This window comes from Hyperolius riggenbachi, chromosome 10 (assembly GCF_040937935.1).
Source record: "Hyperolius riggenbachi isolate aHypRig1 chromosome 10, aHypRig1.pri, whole genome shotgun sequence".
In the NCBI taxonomy this organism is placed as follows: Eukaryota; Metazoa; Chordata; class Amphibia; order Anura; family Hyperoliidae; genus Hyperolius; species Hyperolius riggenbachi.
In genome coordinates, this window is record NC_090655.1 from 221,858,262 (window position 1) to 221,879,251 (window position 20,990).

The window sequence follows — 20,990 nt, forward strand, 5'->3', positions numbered from 1 at the left end:
TCCCTTTAATAGATTAAGGTTAATAGAATGTACTAGATTGATGTTCATTTTACTTTGTGGATCACAATGTTTTGTATTTGAAATAAGTGAGGTCATGCAAGGAGTAACCAGTATTTTTTTTTTATTTACATATGGAAAAACACAGTTGATAGGCCACATATACGATTTTCCATAGGGAATCATTAAGGGCCCGTTTCCACTGGTGCGGAAACCACTCCGAATTAGCAGAGTTTCCACACAGGGAAATCGCGCAGGGAAACTCTGCCATAGGAAACTATGACGCCGTCGGCCGACACTGGCCACAGATTTCGTGCGGGAGGCTGCGTATCCCATAGCCGTGCATGGCATGGCTTCCGCACATACCGGAAGTGCCGCTGCGCGTCTCACTGACGCGTGCGGCAACAAGTGGAAACGGGCCCTTAGTGCAATTTCGCTTTACAGAAAAACACATGAAATAATTTCTGCCAATACTTTATACTTGAACCTTGTTATTTTCTGTTATGTACTGTGTGAAAATGTATGCTCCACAATGTACAAATGTTCTTTTAATTATAATACTTACATAGTGCAAGAGTTGTACTGTATGTATCTGTTACATTTGTGAACTTTTTCTCTCTTTTCAAAAAAAGGATTAAAACCAGACCAACACTCACAATAGGGAAAATTTGTTCTGCGGTCTAATGTCCCATTTAACATTAGCACAACACATATGATGTCCCCCAGCTGCCAGTGACCCTATAGCAGCCACTGTGGCTATAGCATTTTTCCTAGCCAGCGCTGTTCAGAAAATATTCCAAGTCTAAACTTGCTGCATTGTGGGTGGACTAGAGGTACTGTTTTTTGCTGGTGCCTTTTCTATTTATTCAATACCCTGTAAATGGCAATCCTAGGGGTTACTTACTCCATATGTTCACACAGGCAGAGTTTACAAGTTACCAATATCTGCGTACCAGAACTCATGAAGGAACATGGGATCATTTTAATCAACTTCTCTAAAGGTCAGCCAATTTTAAAGAGAACCTGAGATGAAACAAACAAAAAAAAAAAATCGTATATACCTGGGGCCTCCTCCAACCCCATTCAGCCTGATCGCTCCCTTGGCACCGTCTTCCGCCTCATTGGTCCTCCATAAGGGCTCCTGGTAACTTTGGGAGCCGGGGCTCACTGCACATGTGGCGGCCTGCCTGGTACTGCTGAGCAGTCACAGAACTCTCCTGGCCGTGGGAGCACAATGGAGGTGCGTGTGGCCGCACTGCTCCTGCACCGACTGGCCGAAGTTGTGGTAAAATTAAGTGAGATGCTCAATATTTATATATCCTGTCTGGAGCTGTCGTTGATCAGCATTTAATCGTGGGCCCTGACCCTACGGCATTTACACAAGCGCATGCGCAATAGAGCTTTCAGTCTGAAAAACAGCTGATGGACAGATGATTGTGGAGACATGCGCAGTTGCCTTATAATAGTGGGCTGCTAAGCCCAGAAGGACGAACACGCTAAATCTAGCACTGGAGACTTGGGCGCAGCAGTGCAGGAGGCTTAGGCGCAGCCGGCGCCACCATATGCCGTAATAGGTACTACAGCTATAGCAGGCACAGAGCAACTTCAGCGCCGTCAGAAACCGGAGCTGAAGTTGCTTTTAAAACAATAATTCGGCTTCCAGCAATTGCTGAAAGCCTAATTACAGTATTTCATTCCCCACTATCTATGGCGGCCTGGAGGGGGAATAGTAATTAACACGGCCTTGACTTGTGCGGCAGCAGGATCAGCCATATACTGGCTGTGTCCTGCGCCCAAGTCTCCGGCGCCGTTCTCTCTCGTACACCAGAAGGAGCATCGAAAAGGACTTCAAGATTCTCTATACATGGTTCATCATTACTTTAGTACTGCAGCAAGCAATAGCCGGGGGGGGGGGGGGGGGGGGGGGGAGAGGGTAATTGCTATTTCATGCTGCAGTACTAAAGTAATGGTAACAGTCCATACGGAAAATGGTGCGCCTCATAGAGAGAATGTTGCAGTCCTTTTTGTCGCTGCTTCTGGGCTGGGCGGAACACTATTATAGGGAAACTGCGCAAGTCTCCGATATCAGCCGTCTATCAGCTGTTTTCAGGAGACATGACGCATTATTGCTACGTCATGATGTTTAAGGCACGGTAACAATTTAGGGGCATACCGACGCCAAACCGGCCGGGACAAATTTCTCCCCCCCAGGCAGCAGAGATGAGAATCGGCAAAGGAAGTGGTTTCTCCTGCACCCCTGTAGATGCTAAGCCTTTAGACTCCTGCTCCAAGATGCTGAGGACCACCCGGTGAGATCATCCAAGCATGGCGTGTTTATTGAAAGTTTATTTAAACTTGGGCTACAGAAAATGTTCAGAAAGAGCGATAAACAGATTAAGAGAGGAGAAAAATAGAGCATGCAGATCTTAAAGGGATGCTGGGGATACCTCTCACAATTGTAATGCTGTCACAGCAGAGAGGTGGGGAACATCACCATAGCAGAACTCAGCTTGCTGCCACACCTACTCCACAGCTGGTTAGACTTCCACTGTTTACCGAACAGGTCTTGGTGGATTGAAGCCATGTTTTCCTGTAAATGTTACTACTACCGCATGTTGGAAAATGTTAATGAATTTTGGAAAATAAAAAGTCTAAAATACTGAATGTGGTATTTTACCAACCTGATCATTTTTTTTCTCAATAGTCTTAGTGAATCAAGCCTAAAGTAGAAAATTAACGTGTCTCGACCTGGATTAACCACCCTGGCGTTCTATTAAATCCGCCAGGGTGGCTGCACAGCAGCCCCCCCTACATGATGCCCCCCCCCCTTCCTGCGGCGTCCCGCCCCTCCGTTCGCCGCCGGCGCGTATGCCCGTAAAGAAATCCCATTCTGAACAGGATTTCTTTTAGGGCTTCCCCCGTCGCCATGGCGACAAACAGAATGCTGTCATCGACTTAGTGATGTCACAGGGAGTCCCGATCCACCCCTCAGCGCTGCCTGGCACTGATTGGCCAGGCTACGCAGTGGTCTCGGGGGGGGGCGGGGTCCTGTTACGGGGCGGGGTAGCGGCGCATCGGCGGTGATCGTCCCCCACACGCAGCTAGCAAAGTGCTAGCTGCATGTTTTTAAAAAAACAAATATTAAAATCAGCCCAGCGGGGCCTGAGCGGCGCCCTCTGGCGGTAATGGACGAGTTGAGCTTGTCATTACTGCTAAGCTGGTTAATAGGCTATAAAAGCTCAATTCTTTATTGTATCATATCATAGGTACACACAACGATTCGGCACGTAGGCCTTTGTCAAGTGCACTTGATAAAGGCCCTACGTGCCGTAATGTTGTGTATACCTAAGCTGTAATACAGTATAATCTCATTATAGTAAACTCTAAAGGTGCGTACACACGCACTACTAAAGAGAACGACGGGTCCGTCAGACCCTCCAGCTAGGTGGTCGTTCTCCCGACAGTAGTGCGTGTGTACAGTCTGTCTGCAGACTGATAAGGCTGTTAACGATCCGCTGGGCAGATCGTTCAGAAACAGCCTTATCAGTCTGCCTGACAGACTGTACACACGCTCTACTGTCGCTGGAACGCCCGCCCAGCAGGAGGGTCTGACGGACCCGTCGTTCTCTAAAGCAGAGTGTGTGTGTACGTGCCTTTAGGGCCGTTTACACTTAATCAGTTAGTATACGCTATGCTGGGAATACACCATGAAATTTTTTGGCAGATAGATGGTTTGATGGATCATTTCCGACTGGTCCGATCTGAATTTCGATTGTTTTTCTAATCGATTTCTCATAGAAGTGAATGGAAATTGTTCAGAAAAACGTTCGGAAAATCAATCGGACAGTAAATCTGAAATATCTCATTGTGTATTCCCAGTATTAGTACACGTTAGTGCGCATTGGTACGCATTTTTCCATAGCAGTGCATTGGGAAGATTTCAGTTAACACGCGTTGAAAGTGTGAACTGTGCCATAGGAAAACATGGGCATTACTTTAAAAATCGAAGAAGAATTTCATAAAACAGGGATACAATCCTCTAATGGCTGAGACCCAAATCAAGAAAGCTAACAACATCCCTAGGACTCAACTCCTGGAGTACAAGCAGAGCCAGGAAGAGAGCCGTGTCCTACTGGTAGTAACCTACAACCCACGCCTGGAAATCTTAAGAAAGATTGCAAAAGAACTTCATCCTGTTCTACACAAGGATCAGAGACTGAAAAAGATATTCCCTGAACCTCCCCTCCTAGCGTTCCGACAGCCACCCAATCTTAAGCAGATGATAGTGAGGAGTGCCTTAAAGGGGAACTGAAGAGAGAGGTATATGGAGGCTGTCATGTTTATTTCCTTTTAATCAATACCAGTTACCTGGCGGCCCTGCTGGTCTATTTCTCTGCAGTAGTATCTGATTAAAACCAGAAACAAGCATGCAGCTAGTCTTGTCAGATTAGACTTATAAGTCTGAACCACTGAAACACCTGATCTGCTGCATGCTTGTTCAGGGGCTATGGCTAATAGTATTAGAGGCAGAGGATCAGCAGGGCTGCCAGGCAACTGGTATTGTCTAAAAGGGAATAAACATGACAGCCTCCATATACCTCTCTCTTCAGTTCCCCTTTAAATAGGCAAGAACAGAATGGAACATTCCCCTGCCGAGGGAAAACGTGTGGGACCTGTAAACACATCCATTCCACTGACAGGATACTAATACCAGGTACACAACAGGAATACAAAGTACAAGGCACCTTTTCCTGCGACTCATCTAATGTGGTATACGTGATCATGTGTGCAAAATGCCCCAAAGGAATTTATGTGGGAGAAACAAGTCAACCACTGCGTGATCACATGACACACCACAGATCCACTATTAACAGCAGGAAAAATGATATTACAAAATATACTGATCTCCCAATACCAACACACTTTTGTTTACCTGGACACAGTTTAAGCGATTTTCGCATCACTGTATTAATGGGTGGCTTCAAATCGGGAAACATGAGACTAACACAAGAAACTAAGTTTATACATTGGTTCAAAACTGTACAAGATGGTTTAAACAAGGACTCTAACTTCTTGTGCTGGTATGATGGGTTTTAAATGCCACAATTCTTTAAATTTTAATTTTTTATCTTTTCATTCATTTTTGTGCCATATGCTGTGTAAGATGGAATTCACTGTCACTATTCATTTTATTTGCTTTCAGGTGCTGGCTTTAAATGCCACAATTCTTTTAAGCTTATAATTAATGGTGCATGTAACCAGGCCAGTTACCATTTGAATTAGGAATTTACGATGTCTCCCCATCACCAGAGTCTGCTTTACGTCATGTTGAGGATTCTATTGATCTTATCAATTTAGATAGGATGCCTGGGAAAGCCTCCTCAGTAACAGTTAAGGCATCTAATTACATTTATGTTTGCAAAGAATGTTTCTCCTCTGTATGTCAGTGTATATAAGCTGTTTTTTTCAGTTTTGGTCAGGAACCAGTCCGACGAAGGCTTTTTATAAGTCGAAAGCTCACTGTTTATCCATCTCTAAGTTAGCCAATAAATGGTATCATCCTGATTCAAAACTTCTTACTTTGAAAATCAGTTGTCCTTTCAGTTATAACTGAGAGCAACTGATTAAGTGTAAAAGGAGCCTAAAGGACCAGGAAAAGTAGTTTACTATATCAGAAATAGTCATACATTTTATATTTATTTATACAGACACATTTTCTGGGACCTGAGTTTACTATATCCAGAGGTTTACTATATCAGAGTTTACTGTAACGAGATTCTACCGTACAATAAAGAATTGAGCTTTTATAGCCTTTAAATCCAGGTCAAGACCCGGTCATTTTCTACTTTGAGCATGTTTGCCTGCACCTCCTCTGGGCCCAGGTCCTGAATGGTTGACTCCCTGGTGGTTTAACCATTGTGAGCAGTTGAGTGATTGCACAACCTATCTCGACTTAGTGAATCAATCCCCAGGTGTTGTAAGGTATTTTATTTCCAGGTCCCGGAAGATAGCAAACTTGATGAGGAAATCCTTCCCATACTGAGAGCCTCATAGTAGCTAAATGCTTTTTGATTATAGTCAATTTTCAGAGGTCTCCAGCGTGAGCCCTCAAATGCTGGCGTAGCGTAGTTTTCCGTGCTAGTTTTTTTCCACAGACAGAACAGGAAAAAGGTCTGAAGCCTGTGTGGACAGTCTGGTGGTTGTCTAGATTGGACTTTTTGGCAAAGCACCGGCCACACTCTGTGCAGGAAAATGGCTTCTCCCCAGTGTGAGACCTCATATGTTGTATAAACTGTGATTTTAAGGTGAAGCACCTGCCACACTCCAAACACGGGAAAGTATTCACACCAGTATGGAGTCTCTGATGATTGAGAAGATGGGACTTATGGGTATAAGACCTTCCACAGTCCGAGCATGAATAAGGCCGGATTTTCCTGTGTTCCTGTTGATGCTTAAGAAGTTCAATGATGTGGTTGAAGCATTTCCCACACTCCGTGCATGGAAACAGTTTCTTCCCTAAGTGTCTTTTCTGACCAGAAGTTGACCTATGGTTTACAGACCTGAAAGATTGATCACATTTTTGAGTTTGCTGGTGTTCATTTTGGTACGCCAAAGTGGGAATACATTTCCAAGAGTTGGAACCTTGATATATCTCATTACTGTTCTGAAGGGTGGGCTGTATCATAACACAGGGAGAAGATTCCTCGTGAGTGGAGTGGGTTGATGGGCCATATGCAGCGAGAAATCCTGGATGAATATTTGAGGTGGCAGGAACTGACTTATGTGTAGTTTCCTCAAGCGTAGCAAGACCAGATGACTGTTCCTCACGATAAAGTTCTTGATGGATATTAGAAATAGCAAAATGGGATTTATTGGACAAATGTCCCATGTCAATAGGTGGATGGAGGGGTGTGTCCAAACCATGAAGTCTTTGTTGGACATCTGGGGTATCAGCATTTGATTTAATAGAATATTCTTCATGTTGCATATTTGAAGTACCAGAGTTTATTCCTGGAAAGTAGTTTGAGATGCCATCATGATTTTCAGACGTTGGAGATGAAATTAGATGTTCTTCTGAAGTTCTGCTGAAGTTTTGTCCTCCTGCTTGGAGTAAAACACAAAATGTTAAACGTTACGATTTAACAAGACTTTGTTCTAAACAATTTTTCTGAATGGAGGCCCGTACCTTTCCAATTCCACTTCCTCTGATGGTGACGCTCTATGCCAATCCCTACTCCTATCCAAAAATGATCCCCTCTATACATTTTCCTACGGATTTTCAGTACCTTCCTATGTGCAACCTTCACTCCTTACATGACACCCTCATATCCTCCACTTTGGTCACCTTCTCTCACATCCAGGACGACCTCTCAAGAGATTCACCCCTCCCTTCTACACCAGATGTCAAAAAACTAGCTGTCTCATCCATTAGCTTTTGTGTCACCATACCTAGTGTCTCCACCCCATTCCCCTCTGGATTATAAGTTTGCAAAGGCTGCAGGAAAAAGGTGGGTTCCGCACAATGCTGTTCCAATGCAAAAACGCCTTTAAGTCAAGTAAAAAACACACAGCCAGGTTACTGAGATGTTTTAGACTCGCACTGGTCCTTAATTATAGTACAAAGGCTGCATCAGGAGAGAGAGCAAGTGAGAGCTCTGATGCCAACATGCTTTGTCGGTAGTCCCTAAATGAAACGCTGTTAACGTCATGCTCCTGATCCGCCACCGATCGAGCATTATTTTTTCATACAGTAAATTTGCCAGATATCGACAGGGAAAATTAACAAGTGTATGGCCACCTTTAGGCCTGGTTCACATTAGCGTTCGCTGTCCGGATTCGCCTGATCGGATCTGGACCGTATACTGTACAAACGGAACGTACGTTCCGCATAGTAATGCAAAGTCTATGCGGGCGTTCACATGCGTCCGTTCCATACGGAACGGAGCCGGATCGAATCCGGACACTTTTCCAACATGCGATATTTTTCGGTCCAGGTCATCCGGCCCACGCACCCGGGCCGGATCCTGACCCGAACATGCGGCCATGCTGTGCAATGAGAAACGGATGTTTCTCATCACACTGGCAATAGGACCGGATGCTTCCAGCACCGGTCCTATGCCACTTGGGGGGCCTGGATTACACGCCGGTATCCCCCATGCTTGCGGTGCCTTTCTGGCACTGCAATGTATCTAGTTCCGGCTACTTTATTGTAGCCGGAACTGATACATTCCGAATCCGCAACTTGTGGCCACCGCAGAGACCCGTACAGTCTCTTTGCGGCCCCTGGACACTTGCGGACTCGAACCGCAAGAGTGAACGGGGCCTAAAGCGGTTTACAGTTTTTTGAGAGCACCTCTTCCCACCTATATGAGTTTGTTCCCCCAGCATGGGGCCTCTCCTGTGATATTATTTGCTTTTGTTTGTTTTCTCTGGAATGCAACCCACCATACCGCAAAGATGATTCCTTTAGATCTGCGTGCAGATGGAATTCTTCACACCCGTTACTGTGGTTGCCTTACAGCAGCCCATTCTTGTAAGTAGCATTTTTTGTACTCACTTTGCACTCCATTTGAGAGCTGTCATGTTTAGGTCATTATTCCTCACCTGTGTTGTCCTCTAGAGGGATTTCCTTCTCTTCATGCAGAGCATTAGTCCTCACATGTGTCTCTTCTACTTCTTCTTGCAGTTCAGTCTTAATAGTAATCTGGTCTTTGCCCTGTAAATAAAAGTTAGACTGTTGATTGCTTGAGACTAAAGATTGTAAACACAAGATACAGTTTTTATTGTGTAAAGTCCGTGTGCTGTTTGGCAGGACCCTTAGCTCCATCTACCTGATTTTGTTGCTTGTGGCTGTGATTTTCCTTTGCACAATCTTGAGAATAAAGAGGACCTGCACATCTCTCTGTTGGGTTTGTGTCACATGGTCCATCTGTAGGAAACACACTCTGAGTGCATTGTTTTTATTTGGGGTATTAAAACGCCGCACACACACTTGACCACCATTGCCTGAAACACACGACGGGTCGGCTGAATCATTGTTTTTCAAAAAGTCCCAACGATGGTAAAAGAGACCGATCATCATCCATGTAGACTGATCCGTCCTGGTGGAGGTTTGGATAATAATCGCAGTTAGTCGTTTGGACTCAACGATCACAAACAATCAATTTAACCACTTGACGACCAGGGGATTTCTGTCTGATCTGTGCTGCGTGTGCTCTCCAGCCCGCAGCACAGATCAGGATTATGCCAGGGCGATCAGACTTACCCCCTTTTTTCCCCACTAGGGGGATGTCCTGCTGGGGAGGGGGGGTCTGATCGCCGCCGGCTTGCTGTGCTTTGCGGGGGGCGCTCTTCAAAGCCCCCCTCCGCAGCGTTTTCGGCGCTCCCTCCCTTTCCCTTCCCCTCTGCGCGGCGCAGGACGGATATCCATCCTGCGCATTGTAGGATAGGCTTCAGCCTATCATATGCCGGCGATCCCCGGCCAATCAGAGGCCGGAGATCGCCGATCTGCCTAACGGCGCTGCTGTGCAGCAGCGCCGTATGATGTAAACAACGGGGATTTCTTCCCCGCGTGTTTACATTTTGCCGGCGAGCCGCGATCGGCGGCTCTCCGGCTGTTCACGGAGACACCCTCCGTGAACGGACATGGAAAGGCCGCTCGTTCATTTCCATGGAAACCCGCAGGCGACCAGTTTACGCCAAACGGCGTTAGCTGGTCATCAAGAGGTTAAAGTATTCATGTGTGCCACATTTTGCACTTCTAGGTCCTCATTTCCTCACTTGTGATAATGATCTGATCCTAACACCATGGTTGTGCTGTCACTGATGTCGTGCGCTCCATTCTTAGAAGAGGAGGAAGGGGGGGCTCATTTTTACCAATGGTGATCAAGTGTGTGTGTGGTGTGTGCGGACCTTCAGAGATCTAGGTGGTCCCTCCATACCTCTAACTCCTTTATACGAAATGAAAGTCTCCTCTTACCTGGTGATGTGAGGATCTGATGGTTCTCCACCTTAATGTTCTTGTAAGGATCTTTATGTCCTTCTGAATTTCCCCTGGCCTCCATGGAGAAATAGAAGGTGACATCCTGACACCTTATAGGAACCTGACACACACAAGGATACAGTCACCCTCCAGACACATGACTGGACTCCCATAATTCCCAGCACTGCTCACCTCTCCTGACAGTAGCTCAGTGATCTTGTTCGTGACTTCAACTATTTTCTTTTTGTTGTTTTTGCCAGATATCAGGGTGTGAGGTGAGGGTATTGCTTTAGTACTCTCATTCCTGCTCTGTACTCCTGACAGAGCCGGGCACATGCCTTGCAATAAAGATTCAATGGCCGTCATTTTTACAGCTGCATATTTCTATACAAGGGGAAAAAGCAAAATGTATTGTCATGATGTACACCCTTAATCCTCTTCGCCTCTCCAGTGTGGTGTGTAATTTATTAATAGAGATAAGAGTGATGCCATGTGACCCACCCCAGAATCCTTCTCAACTCTCCAGTCAGGTCTGTGTTTTATTAATAGAGATAAGAGTGATGTCATGTGACATTCCCAGAATCCTCCTCACCACCCAAGTCAGTTCTCTGATTTATTAAAGAGCACTTCCAGTATAAAGGACAGAGTCTCTAATAGAAGGCTGCTCACTTGTAACGCTGCCTGCGGCAATGCAGATGGTGGCCAGAGCTTCTGCACTTTTGAAAAAAAAAAAAAAGAATGCCACGGCCCATTTTAATAAGGGGGGGGGGGGGGGGGAGGGGGATGCTAGACTATATAATGAATTACAGCCCTGCAGCAGGTAAGTAATTAACCCTGAGAAACCCCCTGATCCTGCATCATTAAGACAGTGCCTACCATGACAGGCTCTGTCTTATACCGGAGGTCGGCATCTTCCTGCGCTCCAGCGTGCGGCTCACACTGACATCAGCCGGGCTGTAATGCGCAGGCGCAGAACCACTGCGTCTGCGCAGTACAGTCCGGATGATGTCAGTGTGATGCTGAGAGACGTTCGCGTAGGCGCAGTGGGCATCTTGTGCCGGAGGGTACCCCGGGCCACCGGCGGGGAGCAGGGCTGTGGCGAGAGAACAGGACGACTGCAAGGGGCCAGAGGAAGCCCTGGGCAAGTAGATTTTTTTAAAGCTGTTTGGATGTGTACTTTAATGAGACAAGAGTGATGTCACTCTCACAGAATCCTCCTCACCTCTCCAGTCAGCTATGTTTTATTAACAAAGATAAGAATGATGTCATGTGACACTCACAAATCCTCCTCACCTCTCCAGTCAGGTCTGTGTTTTTATTAATAGAGATAAGTGATGTCGTGATGCTCCCAGAATCCTCCTCACCTCTTCAGGCAGGTCTGTCTCTTATAACAGATATAAGAGTGATGTCATGTGAAACTCCCAGAATCCTCCTTACCTCTCCTGTGAGCAGGTAGAAGATCTCCAAGGTGAGGTTAAATATCCTCTCAGTCACATGGTTGTGGTCTTCCTCCATCATTAGGAGAAGAGTTGGTTGATTTACTTCAGATGTTTTATAATCTGCAAATCCATAACCATTATGATTTATTTAATCTGCTGGATGTGTAATAACAAAAAGAACATAATAAATCCAGGTTCTCTGTATACTCAGTTGTACAGAATGTGTGCAGTAATGTATCCAACATCATAGAAGAGCAGTATGATGCAATGCCATGCCACTACCACTGTAATACTGTACTCTACATCCAAAACTATGCTCCCTCCCAGCTGTACATTATATTCCCCATCTGAGAGGTGACAGATTGAGTGTGCTGGTCTCGGGGCATAGGAAGCGATATAGGAATGGGGAAACGTTGCACAATTGGAAGTGTAAAGGTGTACAGAGGCGCCGAAAGTATAAAAGTAGCTAAAACGTTAAAAAGGTTTTGGTTGCGGTGGTGGACCAGCTCACCATAAACGGACAACAAGGCTGTTGATTTTCAAATTATATATACACAATTTATTCAAATGCTCCCAGTAAACAGTCGCAACGCGTTTCACGGGCAACAACCCGCTTCTTCAGGCAATAAGGGACAGGAGCAACAACACTGAAAATGACAGAGATACATAGCAGGCATCAGCATACTGTGTGTGGTGCAATTGTATAAGTTCAGTAAGTTACATACATACATAGGCCTCAATTCACTAAGCTTAACTCCTGTCTTTAATAACTCTTCAGAGCTGTTTTACAGTTATCACAATTATATCACCATGGTGATAACTGTAAAACAGCTCAGAAGAGTTATTAAAGACAGGAGATAAGTTTAGTGAATTGAGGCCAAAGTCTTTCTAGTATGAGTAGTGTTAACACATATATGCTATCACTGACATGTCTTAAATTACACTTAATCTTGTGTCAAACATTGCTTATTTGCGGAGTGTGTGTTCATAATGTATGTCTGGATGTTTATATTTGTAACTGTGCGTTATTCTCACGAGGAGAGTATATTTGTGGGCTGTGCTGGCTTAGTAGGGAATTGTGCTGCTAAATGGTGGAGTAGTTGCTATAATGGGTGGAGAGCCTGGTGGAGTGAAATAGTGTCCAGGGAGATAATAATGCTAATGAGTTGCGTGGGTGGAGGGGAGTATCAATTTACCAGCGTCTAGTCTGGATGATGCTTGGCACCTCTGTGCCGGTCTAGCGTGTGTGCAGGGTTTATGAGGGGAATATGGGAGGTACCGGAGGACGTGAGGGGGGTGGGGCAGTGCAAGGAGCGAGATTGGGCTACTCGTACTATTTGGCCAATGAGGAGGGGCTGGGCGGGGACCTGAATGCGGCGGTGATGCGCGCGCTGCGTTACTTGGGATAAGCAGACGCGCGCAAGGGATTGTGGGGCGAGTGCGATGTGGCCCTGTCATAGTGCGCATATGCGCACTGTCACGTTATGCGGAGAGTGTGGAACGCATAACACACTTCCGCACACAAGGTGGGCAAGTCGGAAGAGGGATAGGGAGGGGGTGGAGTGAAGGGCGAGTTGCCCATATTAGTTTCATATACAGGCTGCATATTCTATTGGGGTATCCCTGCAGTACAATAGCTGTTTAGTATGGAATATTAATCTCCATTCCCAACAGTTTTCTATTTCGTGTGACACTATTAATTGTCTAGTTCAGTGGTTCCCAACCCATGTGCCGCGACACATACATGTGTCGCGGCAGCTTTGGGTATGTGTCGTGGCTCTCGGAGGGGAAGCGCAGTGAAGTGAGAAGAACTGTGGGCAGCGGCGGAGAAGGGGGCCATCTCCCCCCTTCTCTCACCTTAGGGTGCTCTGCCTCCCTCACTCTCCCCTCCGATACTAACTGTGGCGGGCTGGCGGCACTTGGCAGTGGGCGGAACTTACCTTCCGTGTCGCTCCATGCGCCGGCCGGAAGTTCTGGCTCTGCAGCCGCTGCTCTGGTCTGGATCAGGCCAGAGTAGTGGCAAATCATCCCGCGCCGGCGACGAGACCAGACGGGACAGAGACACGGAAGGTAAGTTCCGCCCCTCTGCCAGCCACCGCACTTCGTTCCGGAGGAGAGAGCGAGAGCACCCTGAGGTGCCGCTCTCCTACCCTCGCTCTCTCCTCCTGGGGGGGGGGGGGGGGGCACCTGGCTACATATACTGGGCACATATCCCTGGCTACATATACCCCTGACTACATATACTGGGGACATATACCGGGGACATATACACCTGCCTACATATACTGTGGACATATACCCCCTGCCTGCATATACTGGGGACATATACCTCTGGCTACATATACTGGGGACATATACCGGGGACATATACACCTGCCTACATATACTGGGGACATATACCCCTGGCTACATATACTGGGGACATATACACCTGCCTACATATACTGTGGACATATACCGGGGACATATACACCTGCCTACATATACTGGGGACATATACCCCTGGCTACATATACTGGGGACATATACCTCTGGCTACATATACTGGGGACATATACTGGGGACATATACACCTGCCTACATATACTGGGGACATATACACCTGCCTACATATACTGGGGACATATACCCCTGCCTACATATACTGGGGACATATACCCCTGCCTACATATACTGGGGACATATACCCCTGCCTACATATACTGGGGACATATACCCCTGCCTACATATACTGGGGACATATACTCCTGCCTACATATCCTGGGCACATATACCCCTGGCTACATATCCTGGGCACATATACCCCTGGCTACATATCCTGGGCACATATACCCCTGGCTACATATCCTGGGCACATATACCCCTGGCTACATATCCTGGGCACATATACCCCTGGCTACATATCCTGGGCACATATACCCCTGCCTACATATACTGGGCACATATACCCCTGGCTACATATACTGGGCACATATACCCCTGGCTACATATACTGGGCACATATATCCCTGGCTACATATACTGGGCACATATTTCCCTGGCTACATATACTGGGGACAACTGGCTGTTTGTCATTATGTGCATTTACTGGTGAAAAGCTGTCTCTTATGTGCATTTACTGGTGAAAAGCTGTCTCTTATTATGTGCATTTACTGGTGAAAAGCTGTCTCTTATTATGTGCATTTACTGGTGAAAAGCTGTCTCTTATTATGTGCATTTACTGGTGAAAAGCTGTCTCTTATTATGTGCATTTACTGGTGAAAAGCTGTCTCTTATTATGTGCATTTACTGGTGAAAAGCTGTCTCTTATTATGTGCATTTACTGGTGAAAAGCTGTCTCCTATTATGTGCATTTACTGGTGAAAAGCTGTCTCTTATTATGTGAATTAACTGGTGAAAAGCTGTCTCTTATTATGTGCATTTACTGGTGAAAAGCTGTCTCTTATTATGTGCATTTACTGGTGAAAAGAGGTCTTTTATTATGTGCATTTACTGGGGAAACGCTGTCTCTCATTACGTGCATTTAGTAGTGAAAGGCTGTCTGTCATTACCTGCATTTACTGGTGAAACGCTGTCTCTTATGCGCATTTAGTGGGGAAACGCTGTCTCTCATTACATGCATTTAGTCTACGTGTCACGGAGATCTGAACGTTTGGTTTGATGTGTCACGACTCCAAAAAGGTTGGGAACCACTGGTCTAGTTGTACTAAATGAAAAAAGAGAGCGCTGCTGCCCTCCAGTGGACAATACGTAAAACAACCATCTATAACATCATATACATTTAGAGAATGCTTACACTACTGTATTGTAAGAGGATGTTTAAGCAAAAAATTGTCCATAGTAAAAATTAATTCTATAGGTTCGGGACCATTCTCATTCAAAGCATACAAACTAAACGAAAGTATAAGTCTGCGAACATAACAACATCAATTTGCACTTGGGTACATCAGCATCATCTCTACCAGTTCATAGATATCATAAAAAAACAGTGTTCTGACCATCATAGCCATGATAAAAACTGTCTACATTTGGGTAACCTTCTGGATAAAAATTATGACTTAAAACAAACATAAAATATAACACAGACATAAATATACAGTACAATGTAAATGTCGTGGTGACTATTTCATAAAAGGAGAGGACGGATAAAAAGCCTGAGACTAAATCTGTAAAGAGATGATATATTAATAGATTTTTTCCAGCTGCTCATTAAGGCCACCTGGAGTAAGTGATTTTAGGATTTGGATCCAATACATCTCACGTGATTTGAGAAGCTCAAACGAGTTGAAACGGTTTTGTGGAATTGTATCAATGAGTGTGATGTGGAATAGTTCCGGGTTACTGTCGTGGTGGGTGGTGAAGTGTCGTGATACGCTGTGCAGGGGGTATTTTTTGATTATATTCCTTTTATGTTGTCCAATTCTCGATCTCGCGGGTTGAGTGGTCCTGCCCACATACTGGAGCTGGCATGGGCATGTGATGATGTAGATTACATATTTTGATTCGCAGTTGAGATGGTATTTGATCTGGTGCTCTGTTTTAGTGACCTGGGATTGGAATGTCGTGGTCTGGTGGACGAAACTGCAGGCCAGGCATTTTTTGTGATTGCATGGAACCGATCCTGTGGGAGAATCTATTGGGGTCGGTGAGGGGGGGGGGGGGGTTTCCTGGGGTGTGCGTAGCTTACTAGGAGCCAGTATACCGCGCAAGTTGGGGGCACACCTGTAGGTAACTGCTGGTTTTGGGGTCAGGATAGGACGGAGGTGGGGATCCTATAGTAGGATTTCCCACCTCTTGTTGAGTATATTACGGATAGATGAGTGTTGAGCACTGTATTTTGTGATGAACCGGGGTATGTCGTTAGTCTGGGAGTTGTTGGTGGGGAGTGGGGGATTCTGTATCTTAGCTTTCTGTTGTGCGTCTCCCAGTAGTTTTTTGGGGTATCTGCGGTCTGTGAATTTTTTGGTTAAGATTTTGGATTGGGTATTTTACATCTGTATCTCTGTGCAGTTACGGTATATCCTTCTGTATTGGCTATATGGGGTGTTTCTGGTCCAGGGGCGATGGTGAAAACTGTGGTAGTGTATGTAGTTATTGGCATCGACTGGTTTGAAGAAAGTCTTGGTTAACCACCCTGGCGTTCTGATTAAATCGCCAGGGTGGCTGCGGGAGGGTTTTTTTTAAATTAAAAAAAAACTATTTCATGCAGCCAACTGAAAGTTGGCTGCATGAAAGCCCACTAGAGGGCGCTCCGGAGGCGTTCTTCCGATCGCCTCCGGCGCCCAGAATAAACAAGGAAGGCCGCAATGAGCGGCCTTCCTTGTTTTGCTTACATCGTCGCCATAGCGACGAGCGGAGTGACGTCATCGACGTCAGCCGACGTCCTGACGTCAGCCGCCTCCGATCCAGCCCTTAGCGCTGGCCGGAACTTTTTGTTCCGGCTACGCTGGGCTCAGGCGGCTGGGGGGACCCTCTTTCGCCGCTGCTCGCGGCGGATCGCCGCAGAGCGGCGGCGATCAGGCAGCACACGCGGCTGGCAAAGTGCCGGCTGCGTGTGCTGCTTTTTATTTGATGAAAATCGGCCCAGCAGGGCCTGAGCGGCAGCCTCCGGCGGTGTTGGACGAGCTGAGCTCATCCAGACCGCTCAGGTGGTTAATATACGGGAAGAGTAAGTGTATTAGACAAGATCCAGAAATTCTATGGAACTGGGGTCATGGTGAAACGTGAACTGTAGGCCTGCTGGATTTGAGTTAAGAAAATCAACAAAGGACGGGATCAGATTGCTGGGGCCTTTCCATATAAAGACTAGATCATCGATATATCTTTTGTAAAACATGATGTTACTAATAAAAGGGTTTTCATTGTACATTTTTAACTGTTCAAGGTATCCCATTGCCAAGTTTGCATATGAGGGCGAGAACGAGCTTCCCATCGAAACCCCATTTACTTGTTGGTATATGTTGTCGCCAAATGTAAAGAAGTTGTTCTGGAGGATGAATTCAACGCAGTTTATAGCAACTACTCCACCATTTAGCAGCACGATTCCCTACTAAGCCAGCACAGCCCACAAATATACTCTCCTCGTGAGAATAACGCACAGTTACAAATATAAACATCCAGACATACATTATGAACACACACTCCGCAAATAAGCAATGTTTGACACAAGATTAAGTGTAATTTAAGACATGTCAGTGATAGCATATATGTGTTAACACTACTCATACTAGAAAGACTATGTATGTATGTAACTTACTGAACTTATACAATTGCACCACACACAGTATGCTGATGCCTGCTATGTATCTCTGTCATTTTCAGTGTTGTTGCTCCTGTCCCTTATTGCCTGAAGAAGCGGGTTGTTGCCCTTGAAACGCTTTGCAACTGTTTATTGGGAGCATTTGAATAAATTGTGTATATATATATATAATTTGAAAATCAACAGCCTTGTTGTCCATTTATGGTGAGCTGGTCCACCACCGCAACCAAAAATGTTTTAACGTTTTAGCTACTTTTATACTTTCGGCGCCTCTGTACACCTTTACGCATCCAGAAGTCCACCCTTGGTGGAAGGGTGATCTACTATACAATTTCCTCTATCCACAGAGAGCGACGTTTTACTCCTGAGTGGGGACAGGCTTATTCTCCCCACCTGCTTCAACAGTGGTTGCTTTGGAGGCAACCCTGGTTTGTGAGTATATTACTTACTTTCATTTACTTCTCGTCCCCTACTAATGCATACTACACTATATTGGGCTCTCGGTCTTCTATCTTTTCACAATTGGAAGTGGGACAATGTATGACCAATTCTGATATAGTAAACTTCTGATATAGTAAACTACTTTTCCTGGTCCCTTGGAGTTTACTATAAAGGGATTCTACTGTAGTAAATATTCAGGACAGAGCAGCACTGGTCAGGGCTTAATGGTAAATATTCAGGTCAGAGCAGTACCAGTCAGGGGTAACCAGTAAATATTCAGGATAGAGCAGTACCAGTCAGGGGTAACCAGTAAATATTCAGGATAGAGCAGTACTGGTCAGGAGTAACTGGTAAATATTCAGGACAGAGCAGTATTGGTCAGGAGTAACTGGCAAATATTCAGGAGACAGCAGTACTGGTCAGTGGTAACTGGCAAATATTCAGGACAGAGCAGCACTGGTCAGGAGTCAATGGTAAATATTCAGGACAGAGCAGCACTGGTCGGGGGCAATGGTAAATATTCAGGACAGAGCAGTATTGGTCAGGGGTAACTAGTGAATATGCAGGACAGAGCAGTACTGGTCAGGGGTAACTGGTAAATATTCAGGACAGGAGCAGTATTGGTCAGGGGTAACTGGTAAATATTCAGGACAGAGCAGTACTGGTCAGTGGCAACTGGCAAATATTCAGGATAGAGCAGCACTGGTCGGGGATAACTGGTAAATATTCAGGACAGAGCAGTACTGGTCAGGAGTCAATGGTAAATATTCAGGACAAAGCAGTACCGGTCAGGGGTAACTAGTGAATATTCAGGACTGAGCAGCACTGGGCAGAAGTCAATGGTAAATATTCAGGACTGAGCAGCACTGGGCAGAAGTCAATGGTAAATATTCAGGACAGAGCAGCACTGGTCGGGGGCAATGGTAAATATTCAGGACAGAGCAGCACTGGTCGGGGGCAATGGTAAATATTCAGGACAGAGCAGCACTGGTCGGGGGCAATGGTAAATATTCAGGACAGAGCAGCACTGGTCGGGGGCAATGGTAAATATTCAGGACAGAGCAGCACTGGTCGGGGGCAATGGTAAATATTCAGGACAGAGCAGCACTGGTCGGGGGCAATGGTAAATATTCAGGACAGAGCAGCACTGGTCGGGGGCAATGGTAAATATTCAGGACAGAGCAGCACTGGTCGGGGGCAATGGTAAATATTCAGGACAGAGCAGCACTGGTCGGGGGCAATGGTAAATATTCAGGACAGAGCAGCACTGGTCGGGGGCAATGGTAAATATTCAGGACAGAGCAGCACTGGTCGGGGGCAATGGTAAATATTCAGGACAGAGCAGCACTGGTCAGGGGTAACTGGTGAATATTCAGGACAGAGCAGTATTGGTCAGGGGTAACTGGTAAATATTCAGGACAGAGCAGTACTAGTCAGGGGTAACTGGTAAATATTCAAAGCAGAGCAGTACTGGTCAGGGGAAACTGGTAAATATTCAGGACAGAGCAGTATTGGTCAGGGGTAACTGGTGAATATTCAGGACAGGGCAGTACTGGTCAGGGGTAACTGGTGAATATTCAGGACAGGGCAGTACTGGTCAGGGGTAACTGGTAAATATTCAGGACAGAGCAGTACTGGTCAGGGGTAACTGGTAAATATTCAGGACAAAGCAGTACTGGTCAGGGGTAACTGGTAAATATTCAGGACAGAGCAGTACTGGTCAGGGGTAACTGGTAAATATTCAGGACAGAGCGGCACTGGTCAGGGGCAACTGGTAAATATCCAGGACAGAGCGGCACTGGTCAGGGGCAACTGGTAAATATTCAGGACAGAACAGCACTGGTCAGGGGTAACTGGTAAATATTCAGGACAGAGCAGCACCAGTCAAAGGTAACTGGTAAATATTCAGGACAGAGCAGCACCAGTCAGGGGTAACTGGTAAATATTCAGGACAGAACAGCATGGGTCAGAGGTAACTAGCAAATATTCAGGACAGAGCCGTACTGGTCAGGGGGTAACTGGTAAACTTAGGTGTTATGTTTAGTGATGTAAAAAGAGAAAAGCGCAGGTCCAAGGGAAAAGCCTTGCACAATGCCAAAAGGAAATGTCACCATTGTAAAATAATACCAAAAACAATATACAAATGATATTAATGTGCAGGTTAATACACAAGAAATGATTGTTGCATAGTAGTGCCATCATCTCTGCCACTATGGAGCATAGACACACTAACAGCAATGTACCTTATGCTGTAAAATGATTAACTATCATAAAAACAGAAAATAACATTAGATTTCTAATCCCAGATCAACCCCGAAAGAGGAACAGCTGTGGAGAGCTGAGGAATGGAGATCACATACTTACTATACTGTTTATAAATCAATATTACATAGCATATACAGTAAGAAAAAAAACATTAAAAGAAAAGCTTTACCTGCTGCCAGTTAGATCAATGGCTGTCATCCACTTCCTGTTCATTCACCTCCAGCCACAACTTCCTTTTTGTCATTTCTCAACCAAACACTTCCTGTCTTTATATTCTACTTCCTGTCTCAGAATCTGGCTATGACAAAATGGTGGCTGCTTTTTCAATTGCTTGCTCTCATTTTCAGTACATTTTTGTCTTCCTAAAGCAAAAAAAAAAAAAAAAAATCATTCCTTTCACTCACTTTCTTGTATGCGTGCATGTTGGGGGTAACAGCTTGCTAGTGTAAAGCTAATTATTTGCAAATGCCTTTTGTTTAGTCTAATGTCTTATTAATATCTCTGATATTATTATGTACTTATATAGCACTGGCATCTAATGCAGCACTTTACAGAGTACATAGTCATGTCCTTGGCAGAGTTAACAATCTAATCCCGGCCATAGTCA

The 20,990-nt window shown here is 45.5% G+C and overlaps 1 protein-coding gene across 4 annotated transcripts; it reads right to left on the reverse strand.

Annotated features, from left to right (window-relative positions):
* Positions 1 to 4,367: 4,367 nt before the first annotated feature.
* Positions 4,368 to 20,640, reverse strand: LOC137534565 (oocyte zinc finger protein XlCOF8.4-like). Of its 4 annotated transcripts, none has more exons than XM_068256120.1 (7): positions 20,553 to 20,640; positions 11,417 to 11,538; positions 10,172 to 10,363; positions 9,977 to 10,100; positions 8,829 to 8,926; positions 8,602 to 8,713; positions 4,368 to 7,098 (listed from the first exon to the last, which is right to left on the reverse strand). In XM_068256120.1, exons 2-7 carry the CDS (start codon positions 11,495 to 11,497, stop codon positions 6,083 to 6,085), a joined length of 1,623 nt encoding a protein of 540 aa, XP_068112221.1. In that variant the 5' UTR covers positions 11,498 to 11,538; positions 20,553 to 20,640; the 3' UTR covers positions 4,368 to 6,082. The 4 variants fall into 4 exon arrangements, with proteins under 4 accessions (XP_068112221.1, XP_068112218.1, XP_068112219.1 ...); XM_068256117.1 differs by having other exon boundaries at positions 4,368 to 7,101; XM_068256118.1 differs by having other exon boundaries at positions 4,368 to 7,101; positions 11,417 to 11,574; positions 20,553 to 20,577.
* Positions 20,641 to 20,990: the final 350 nt, after the last annotated feature.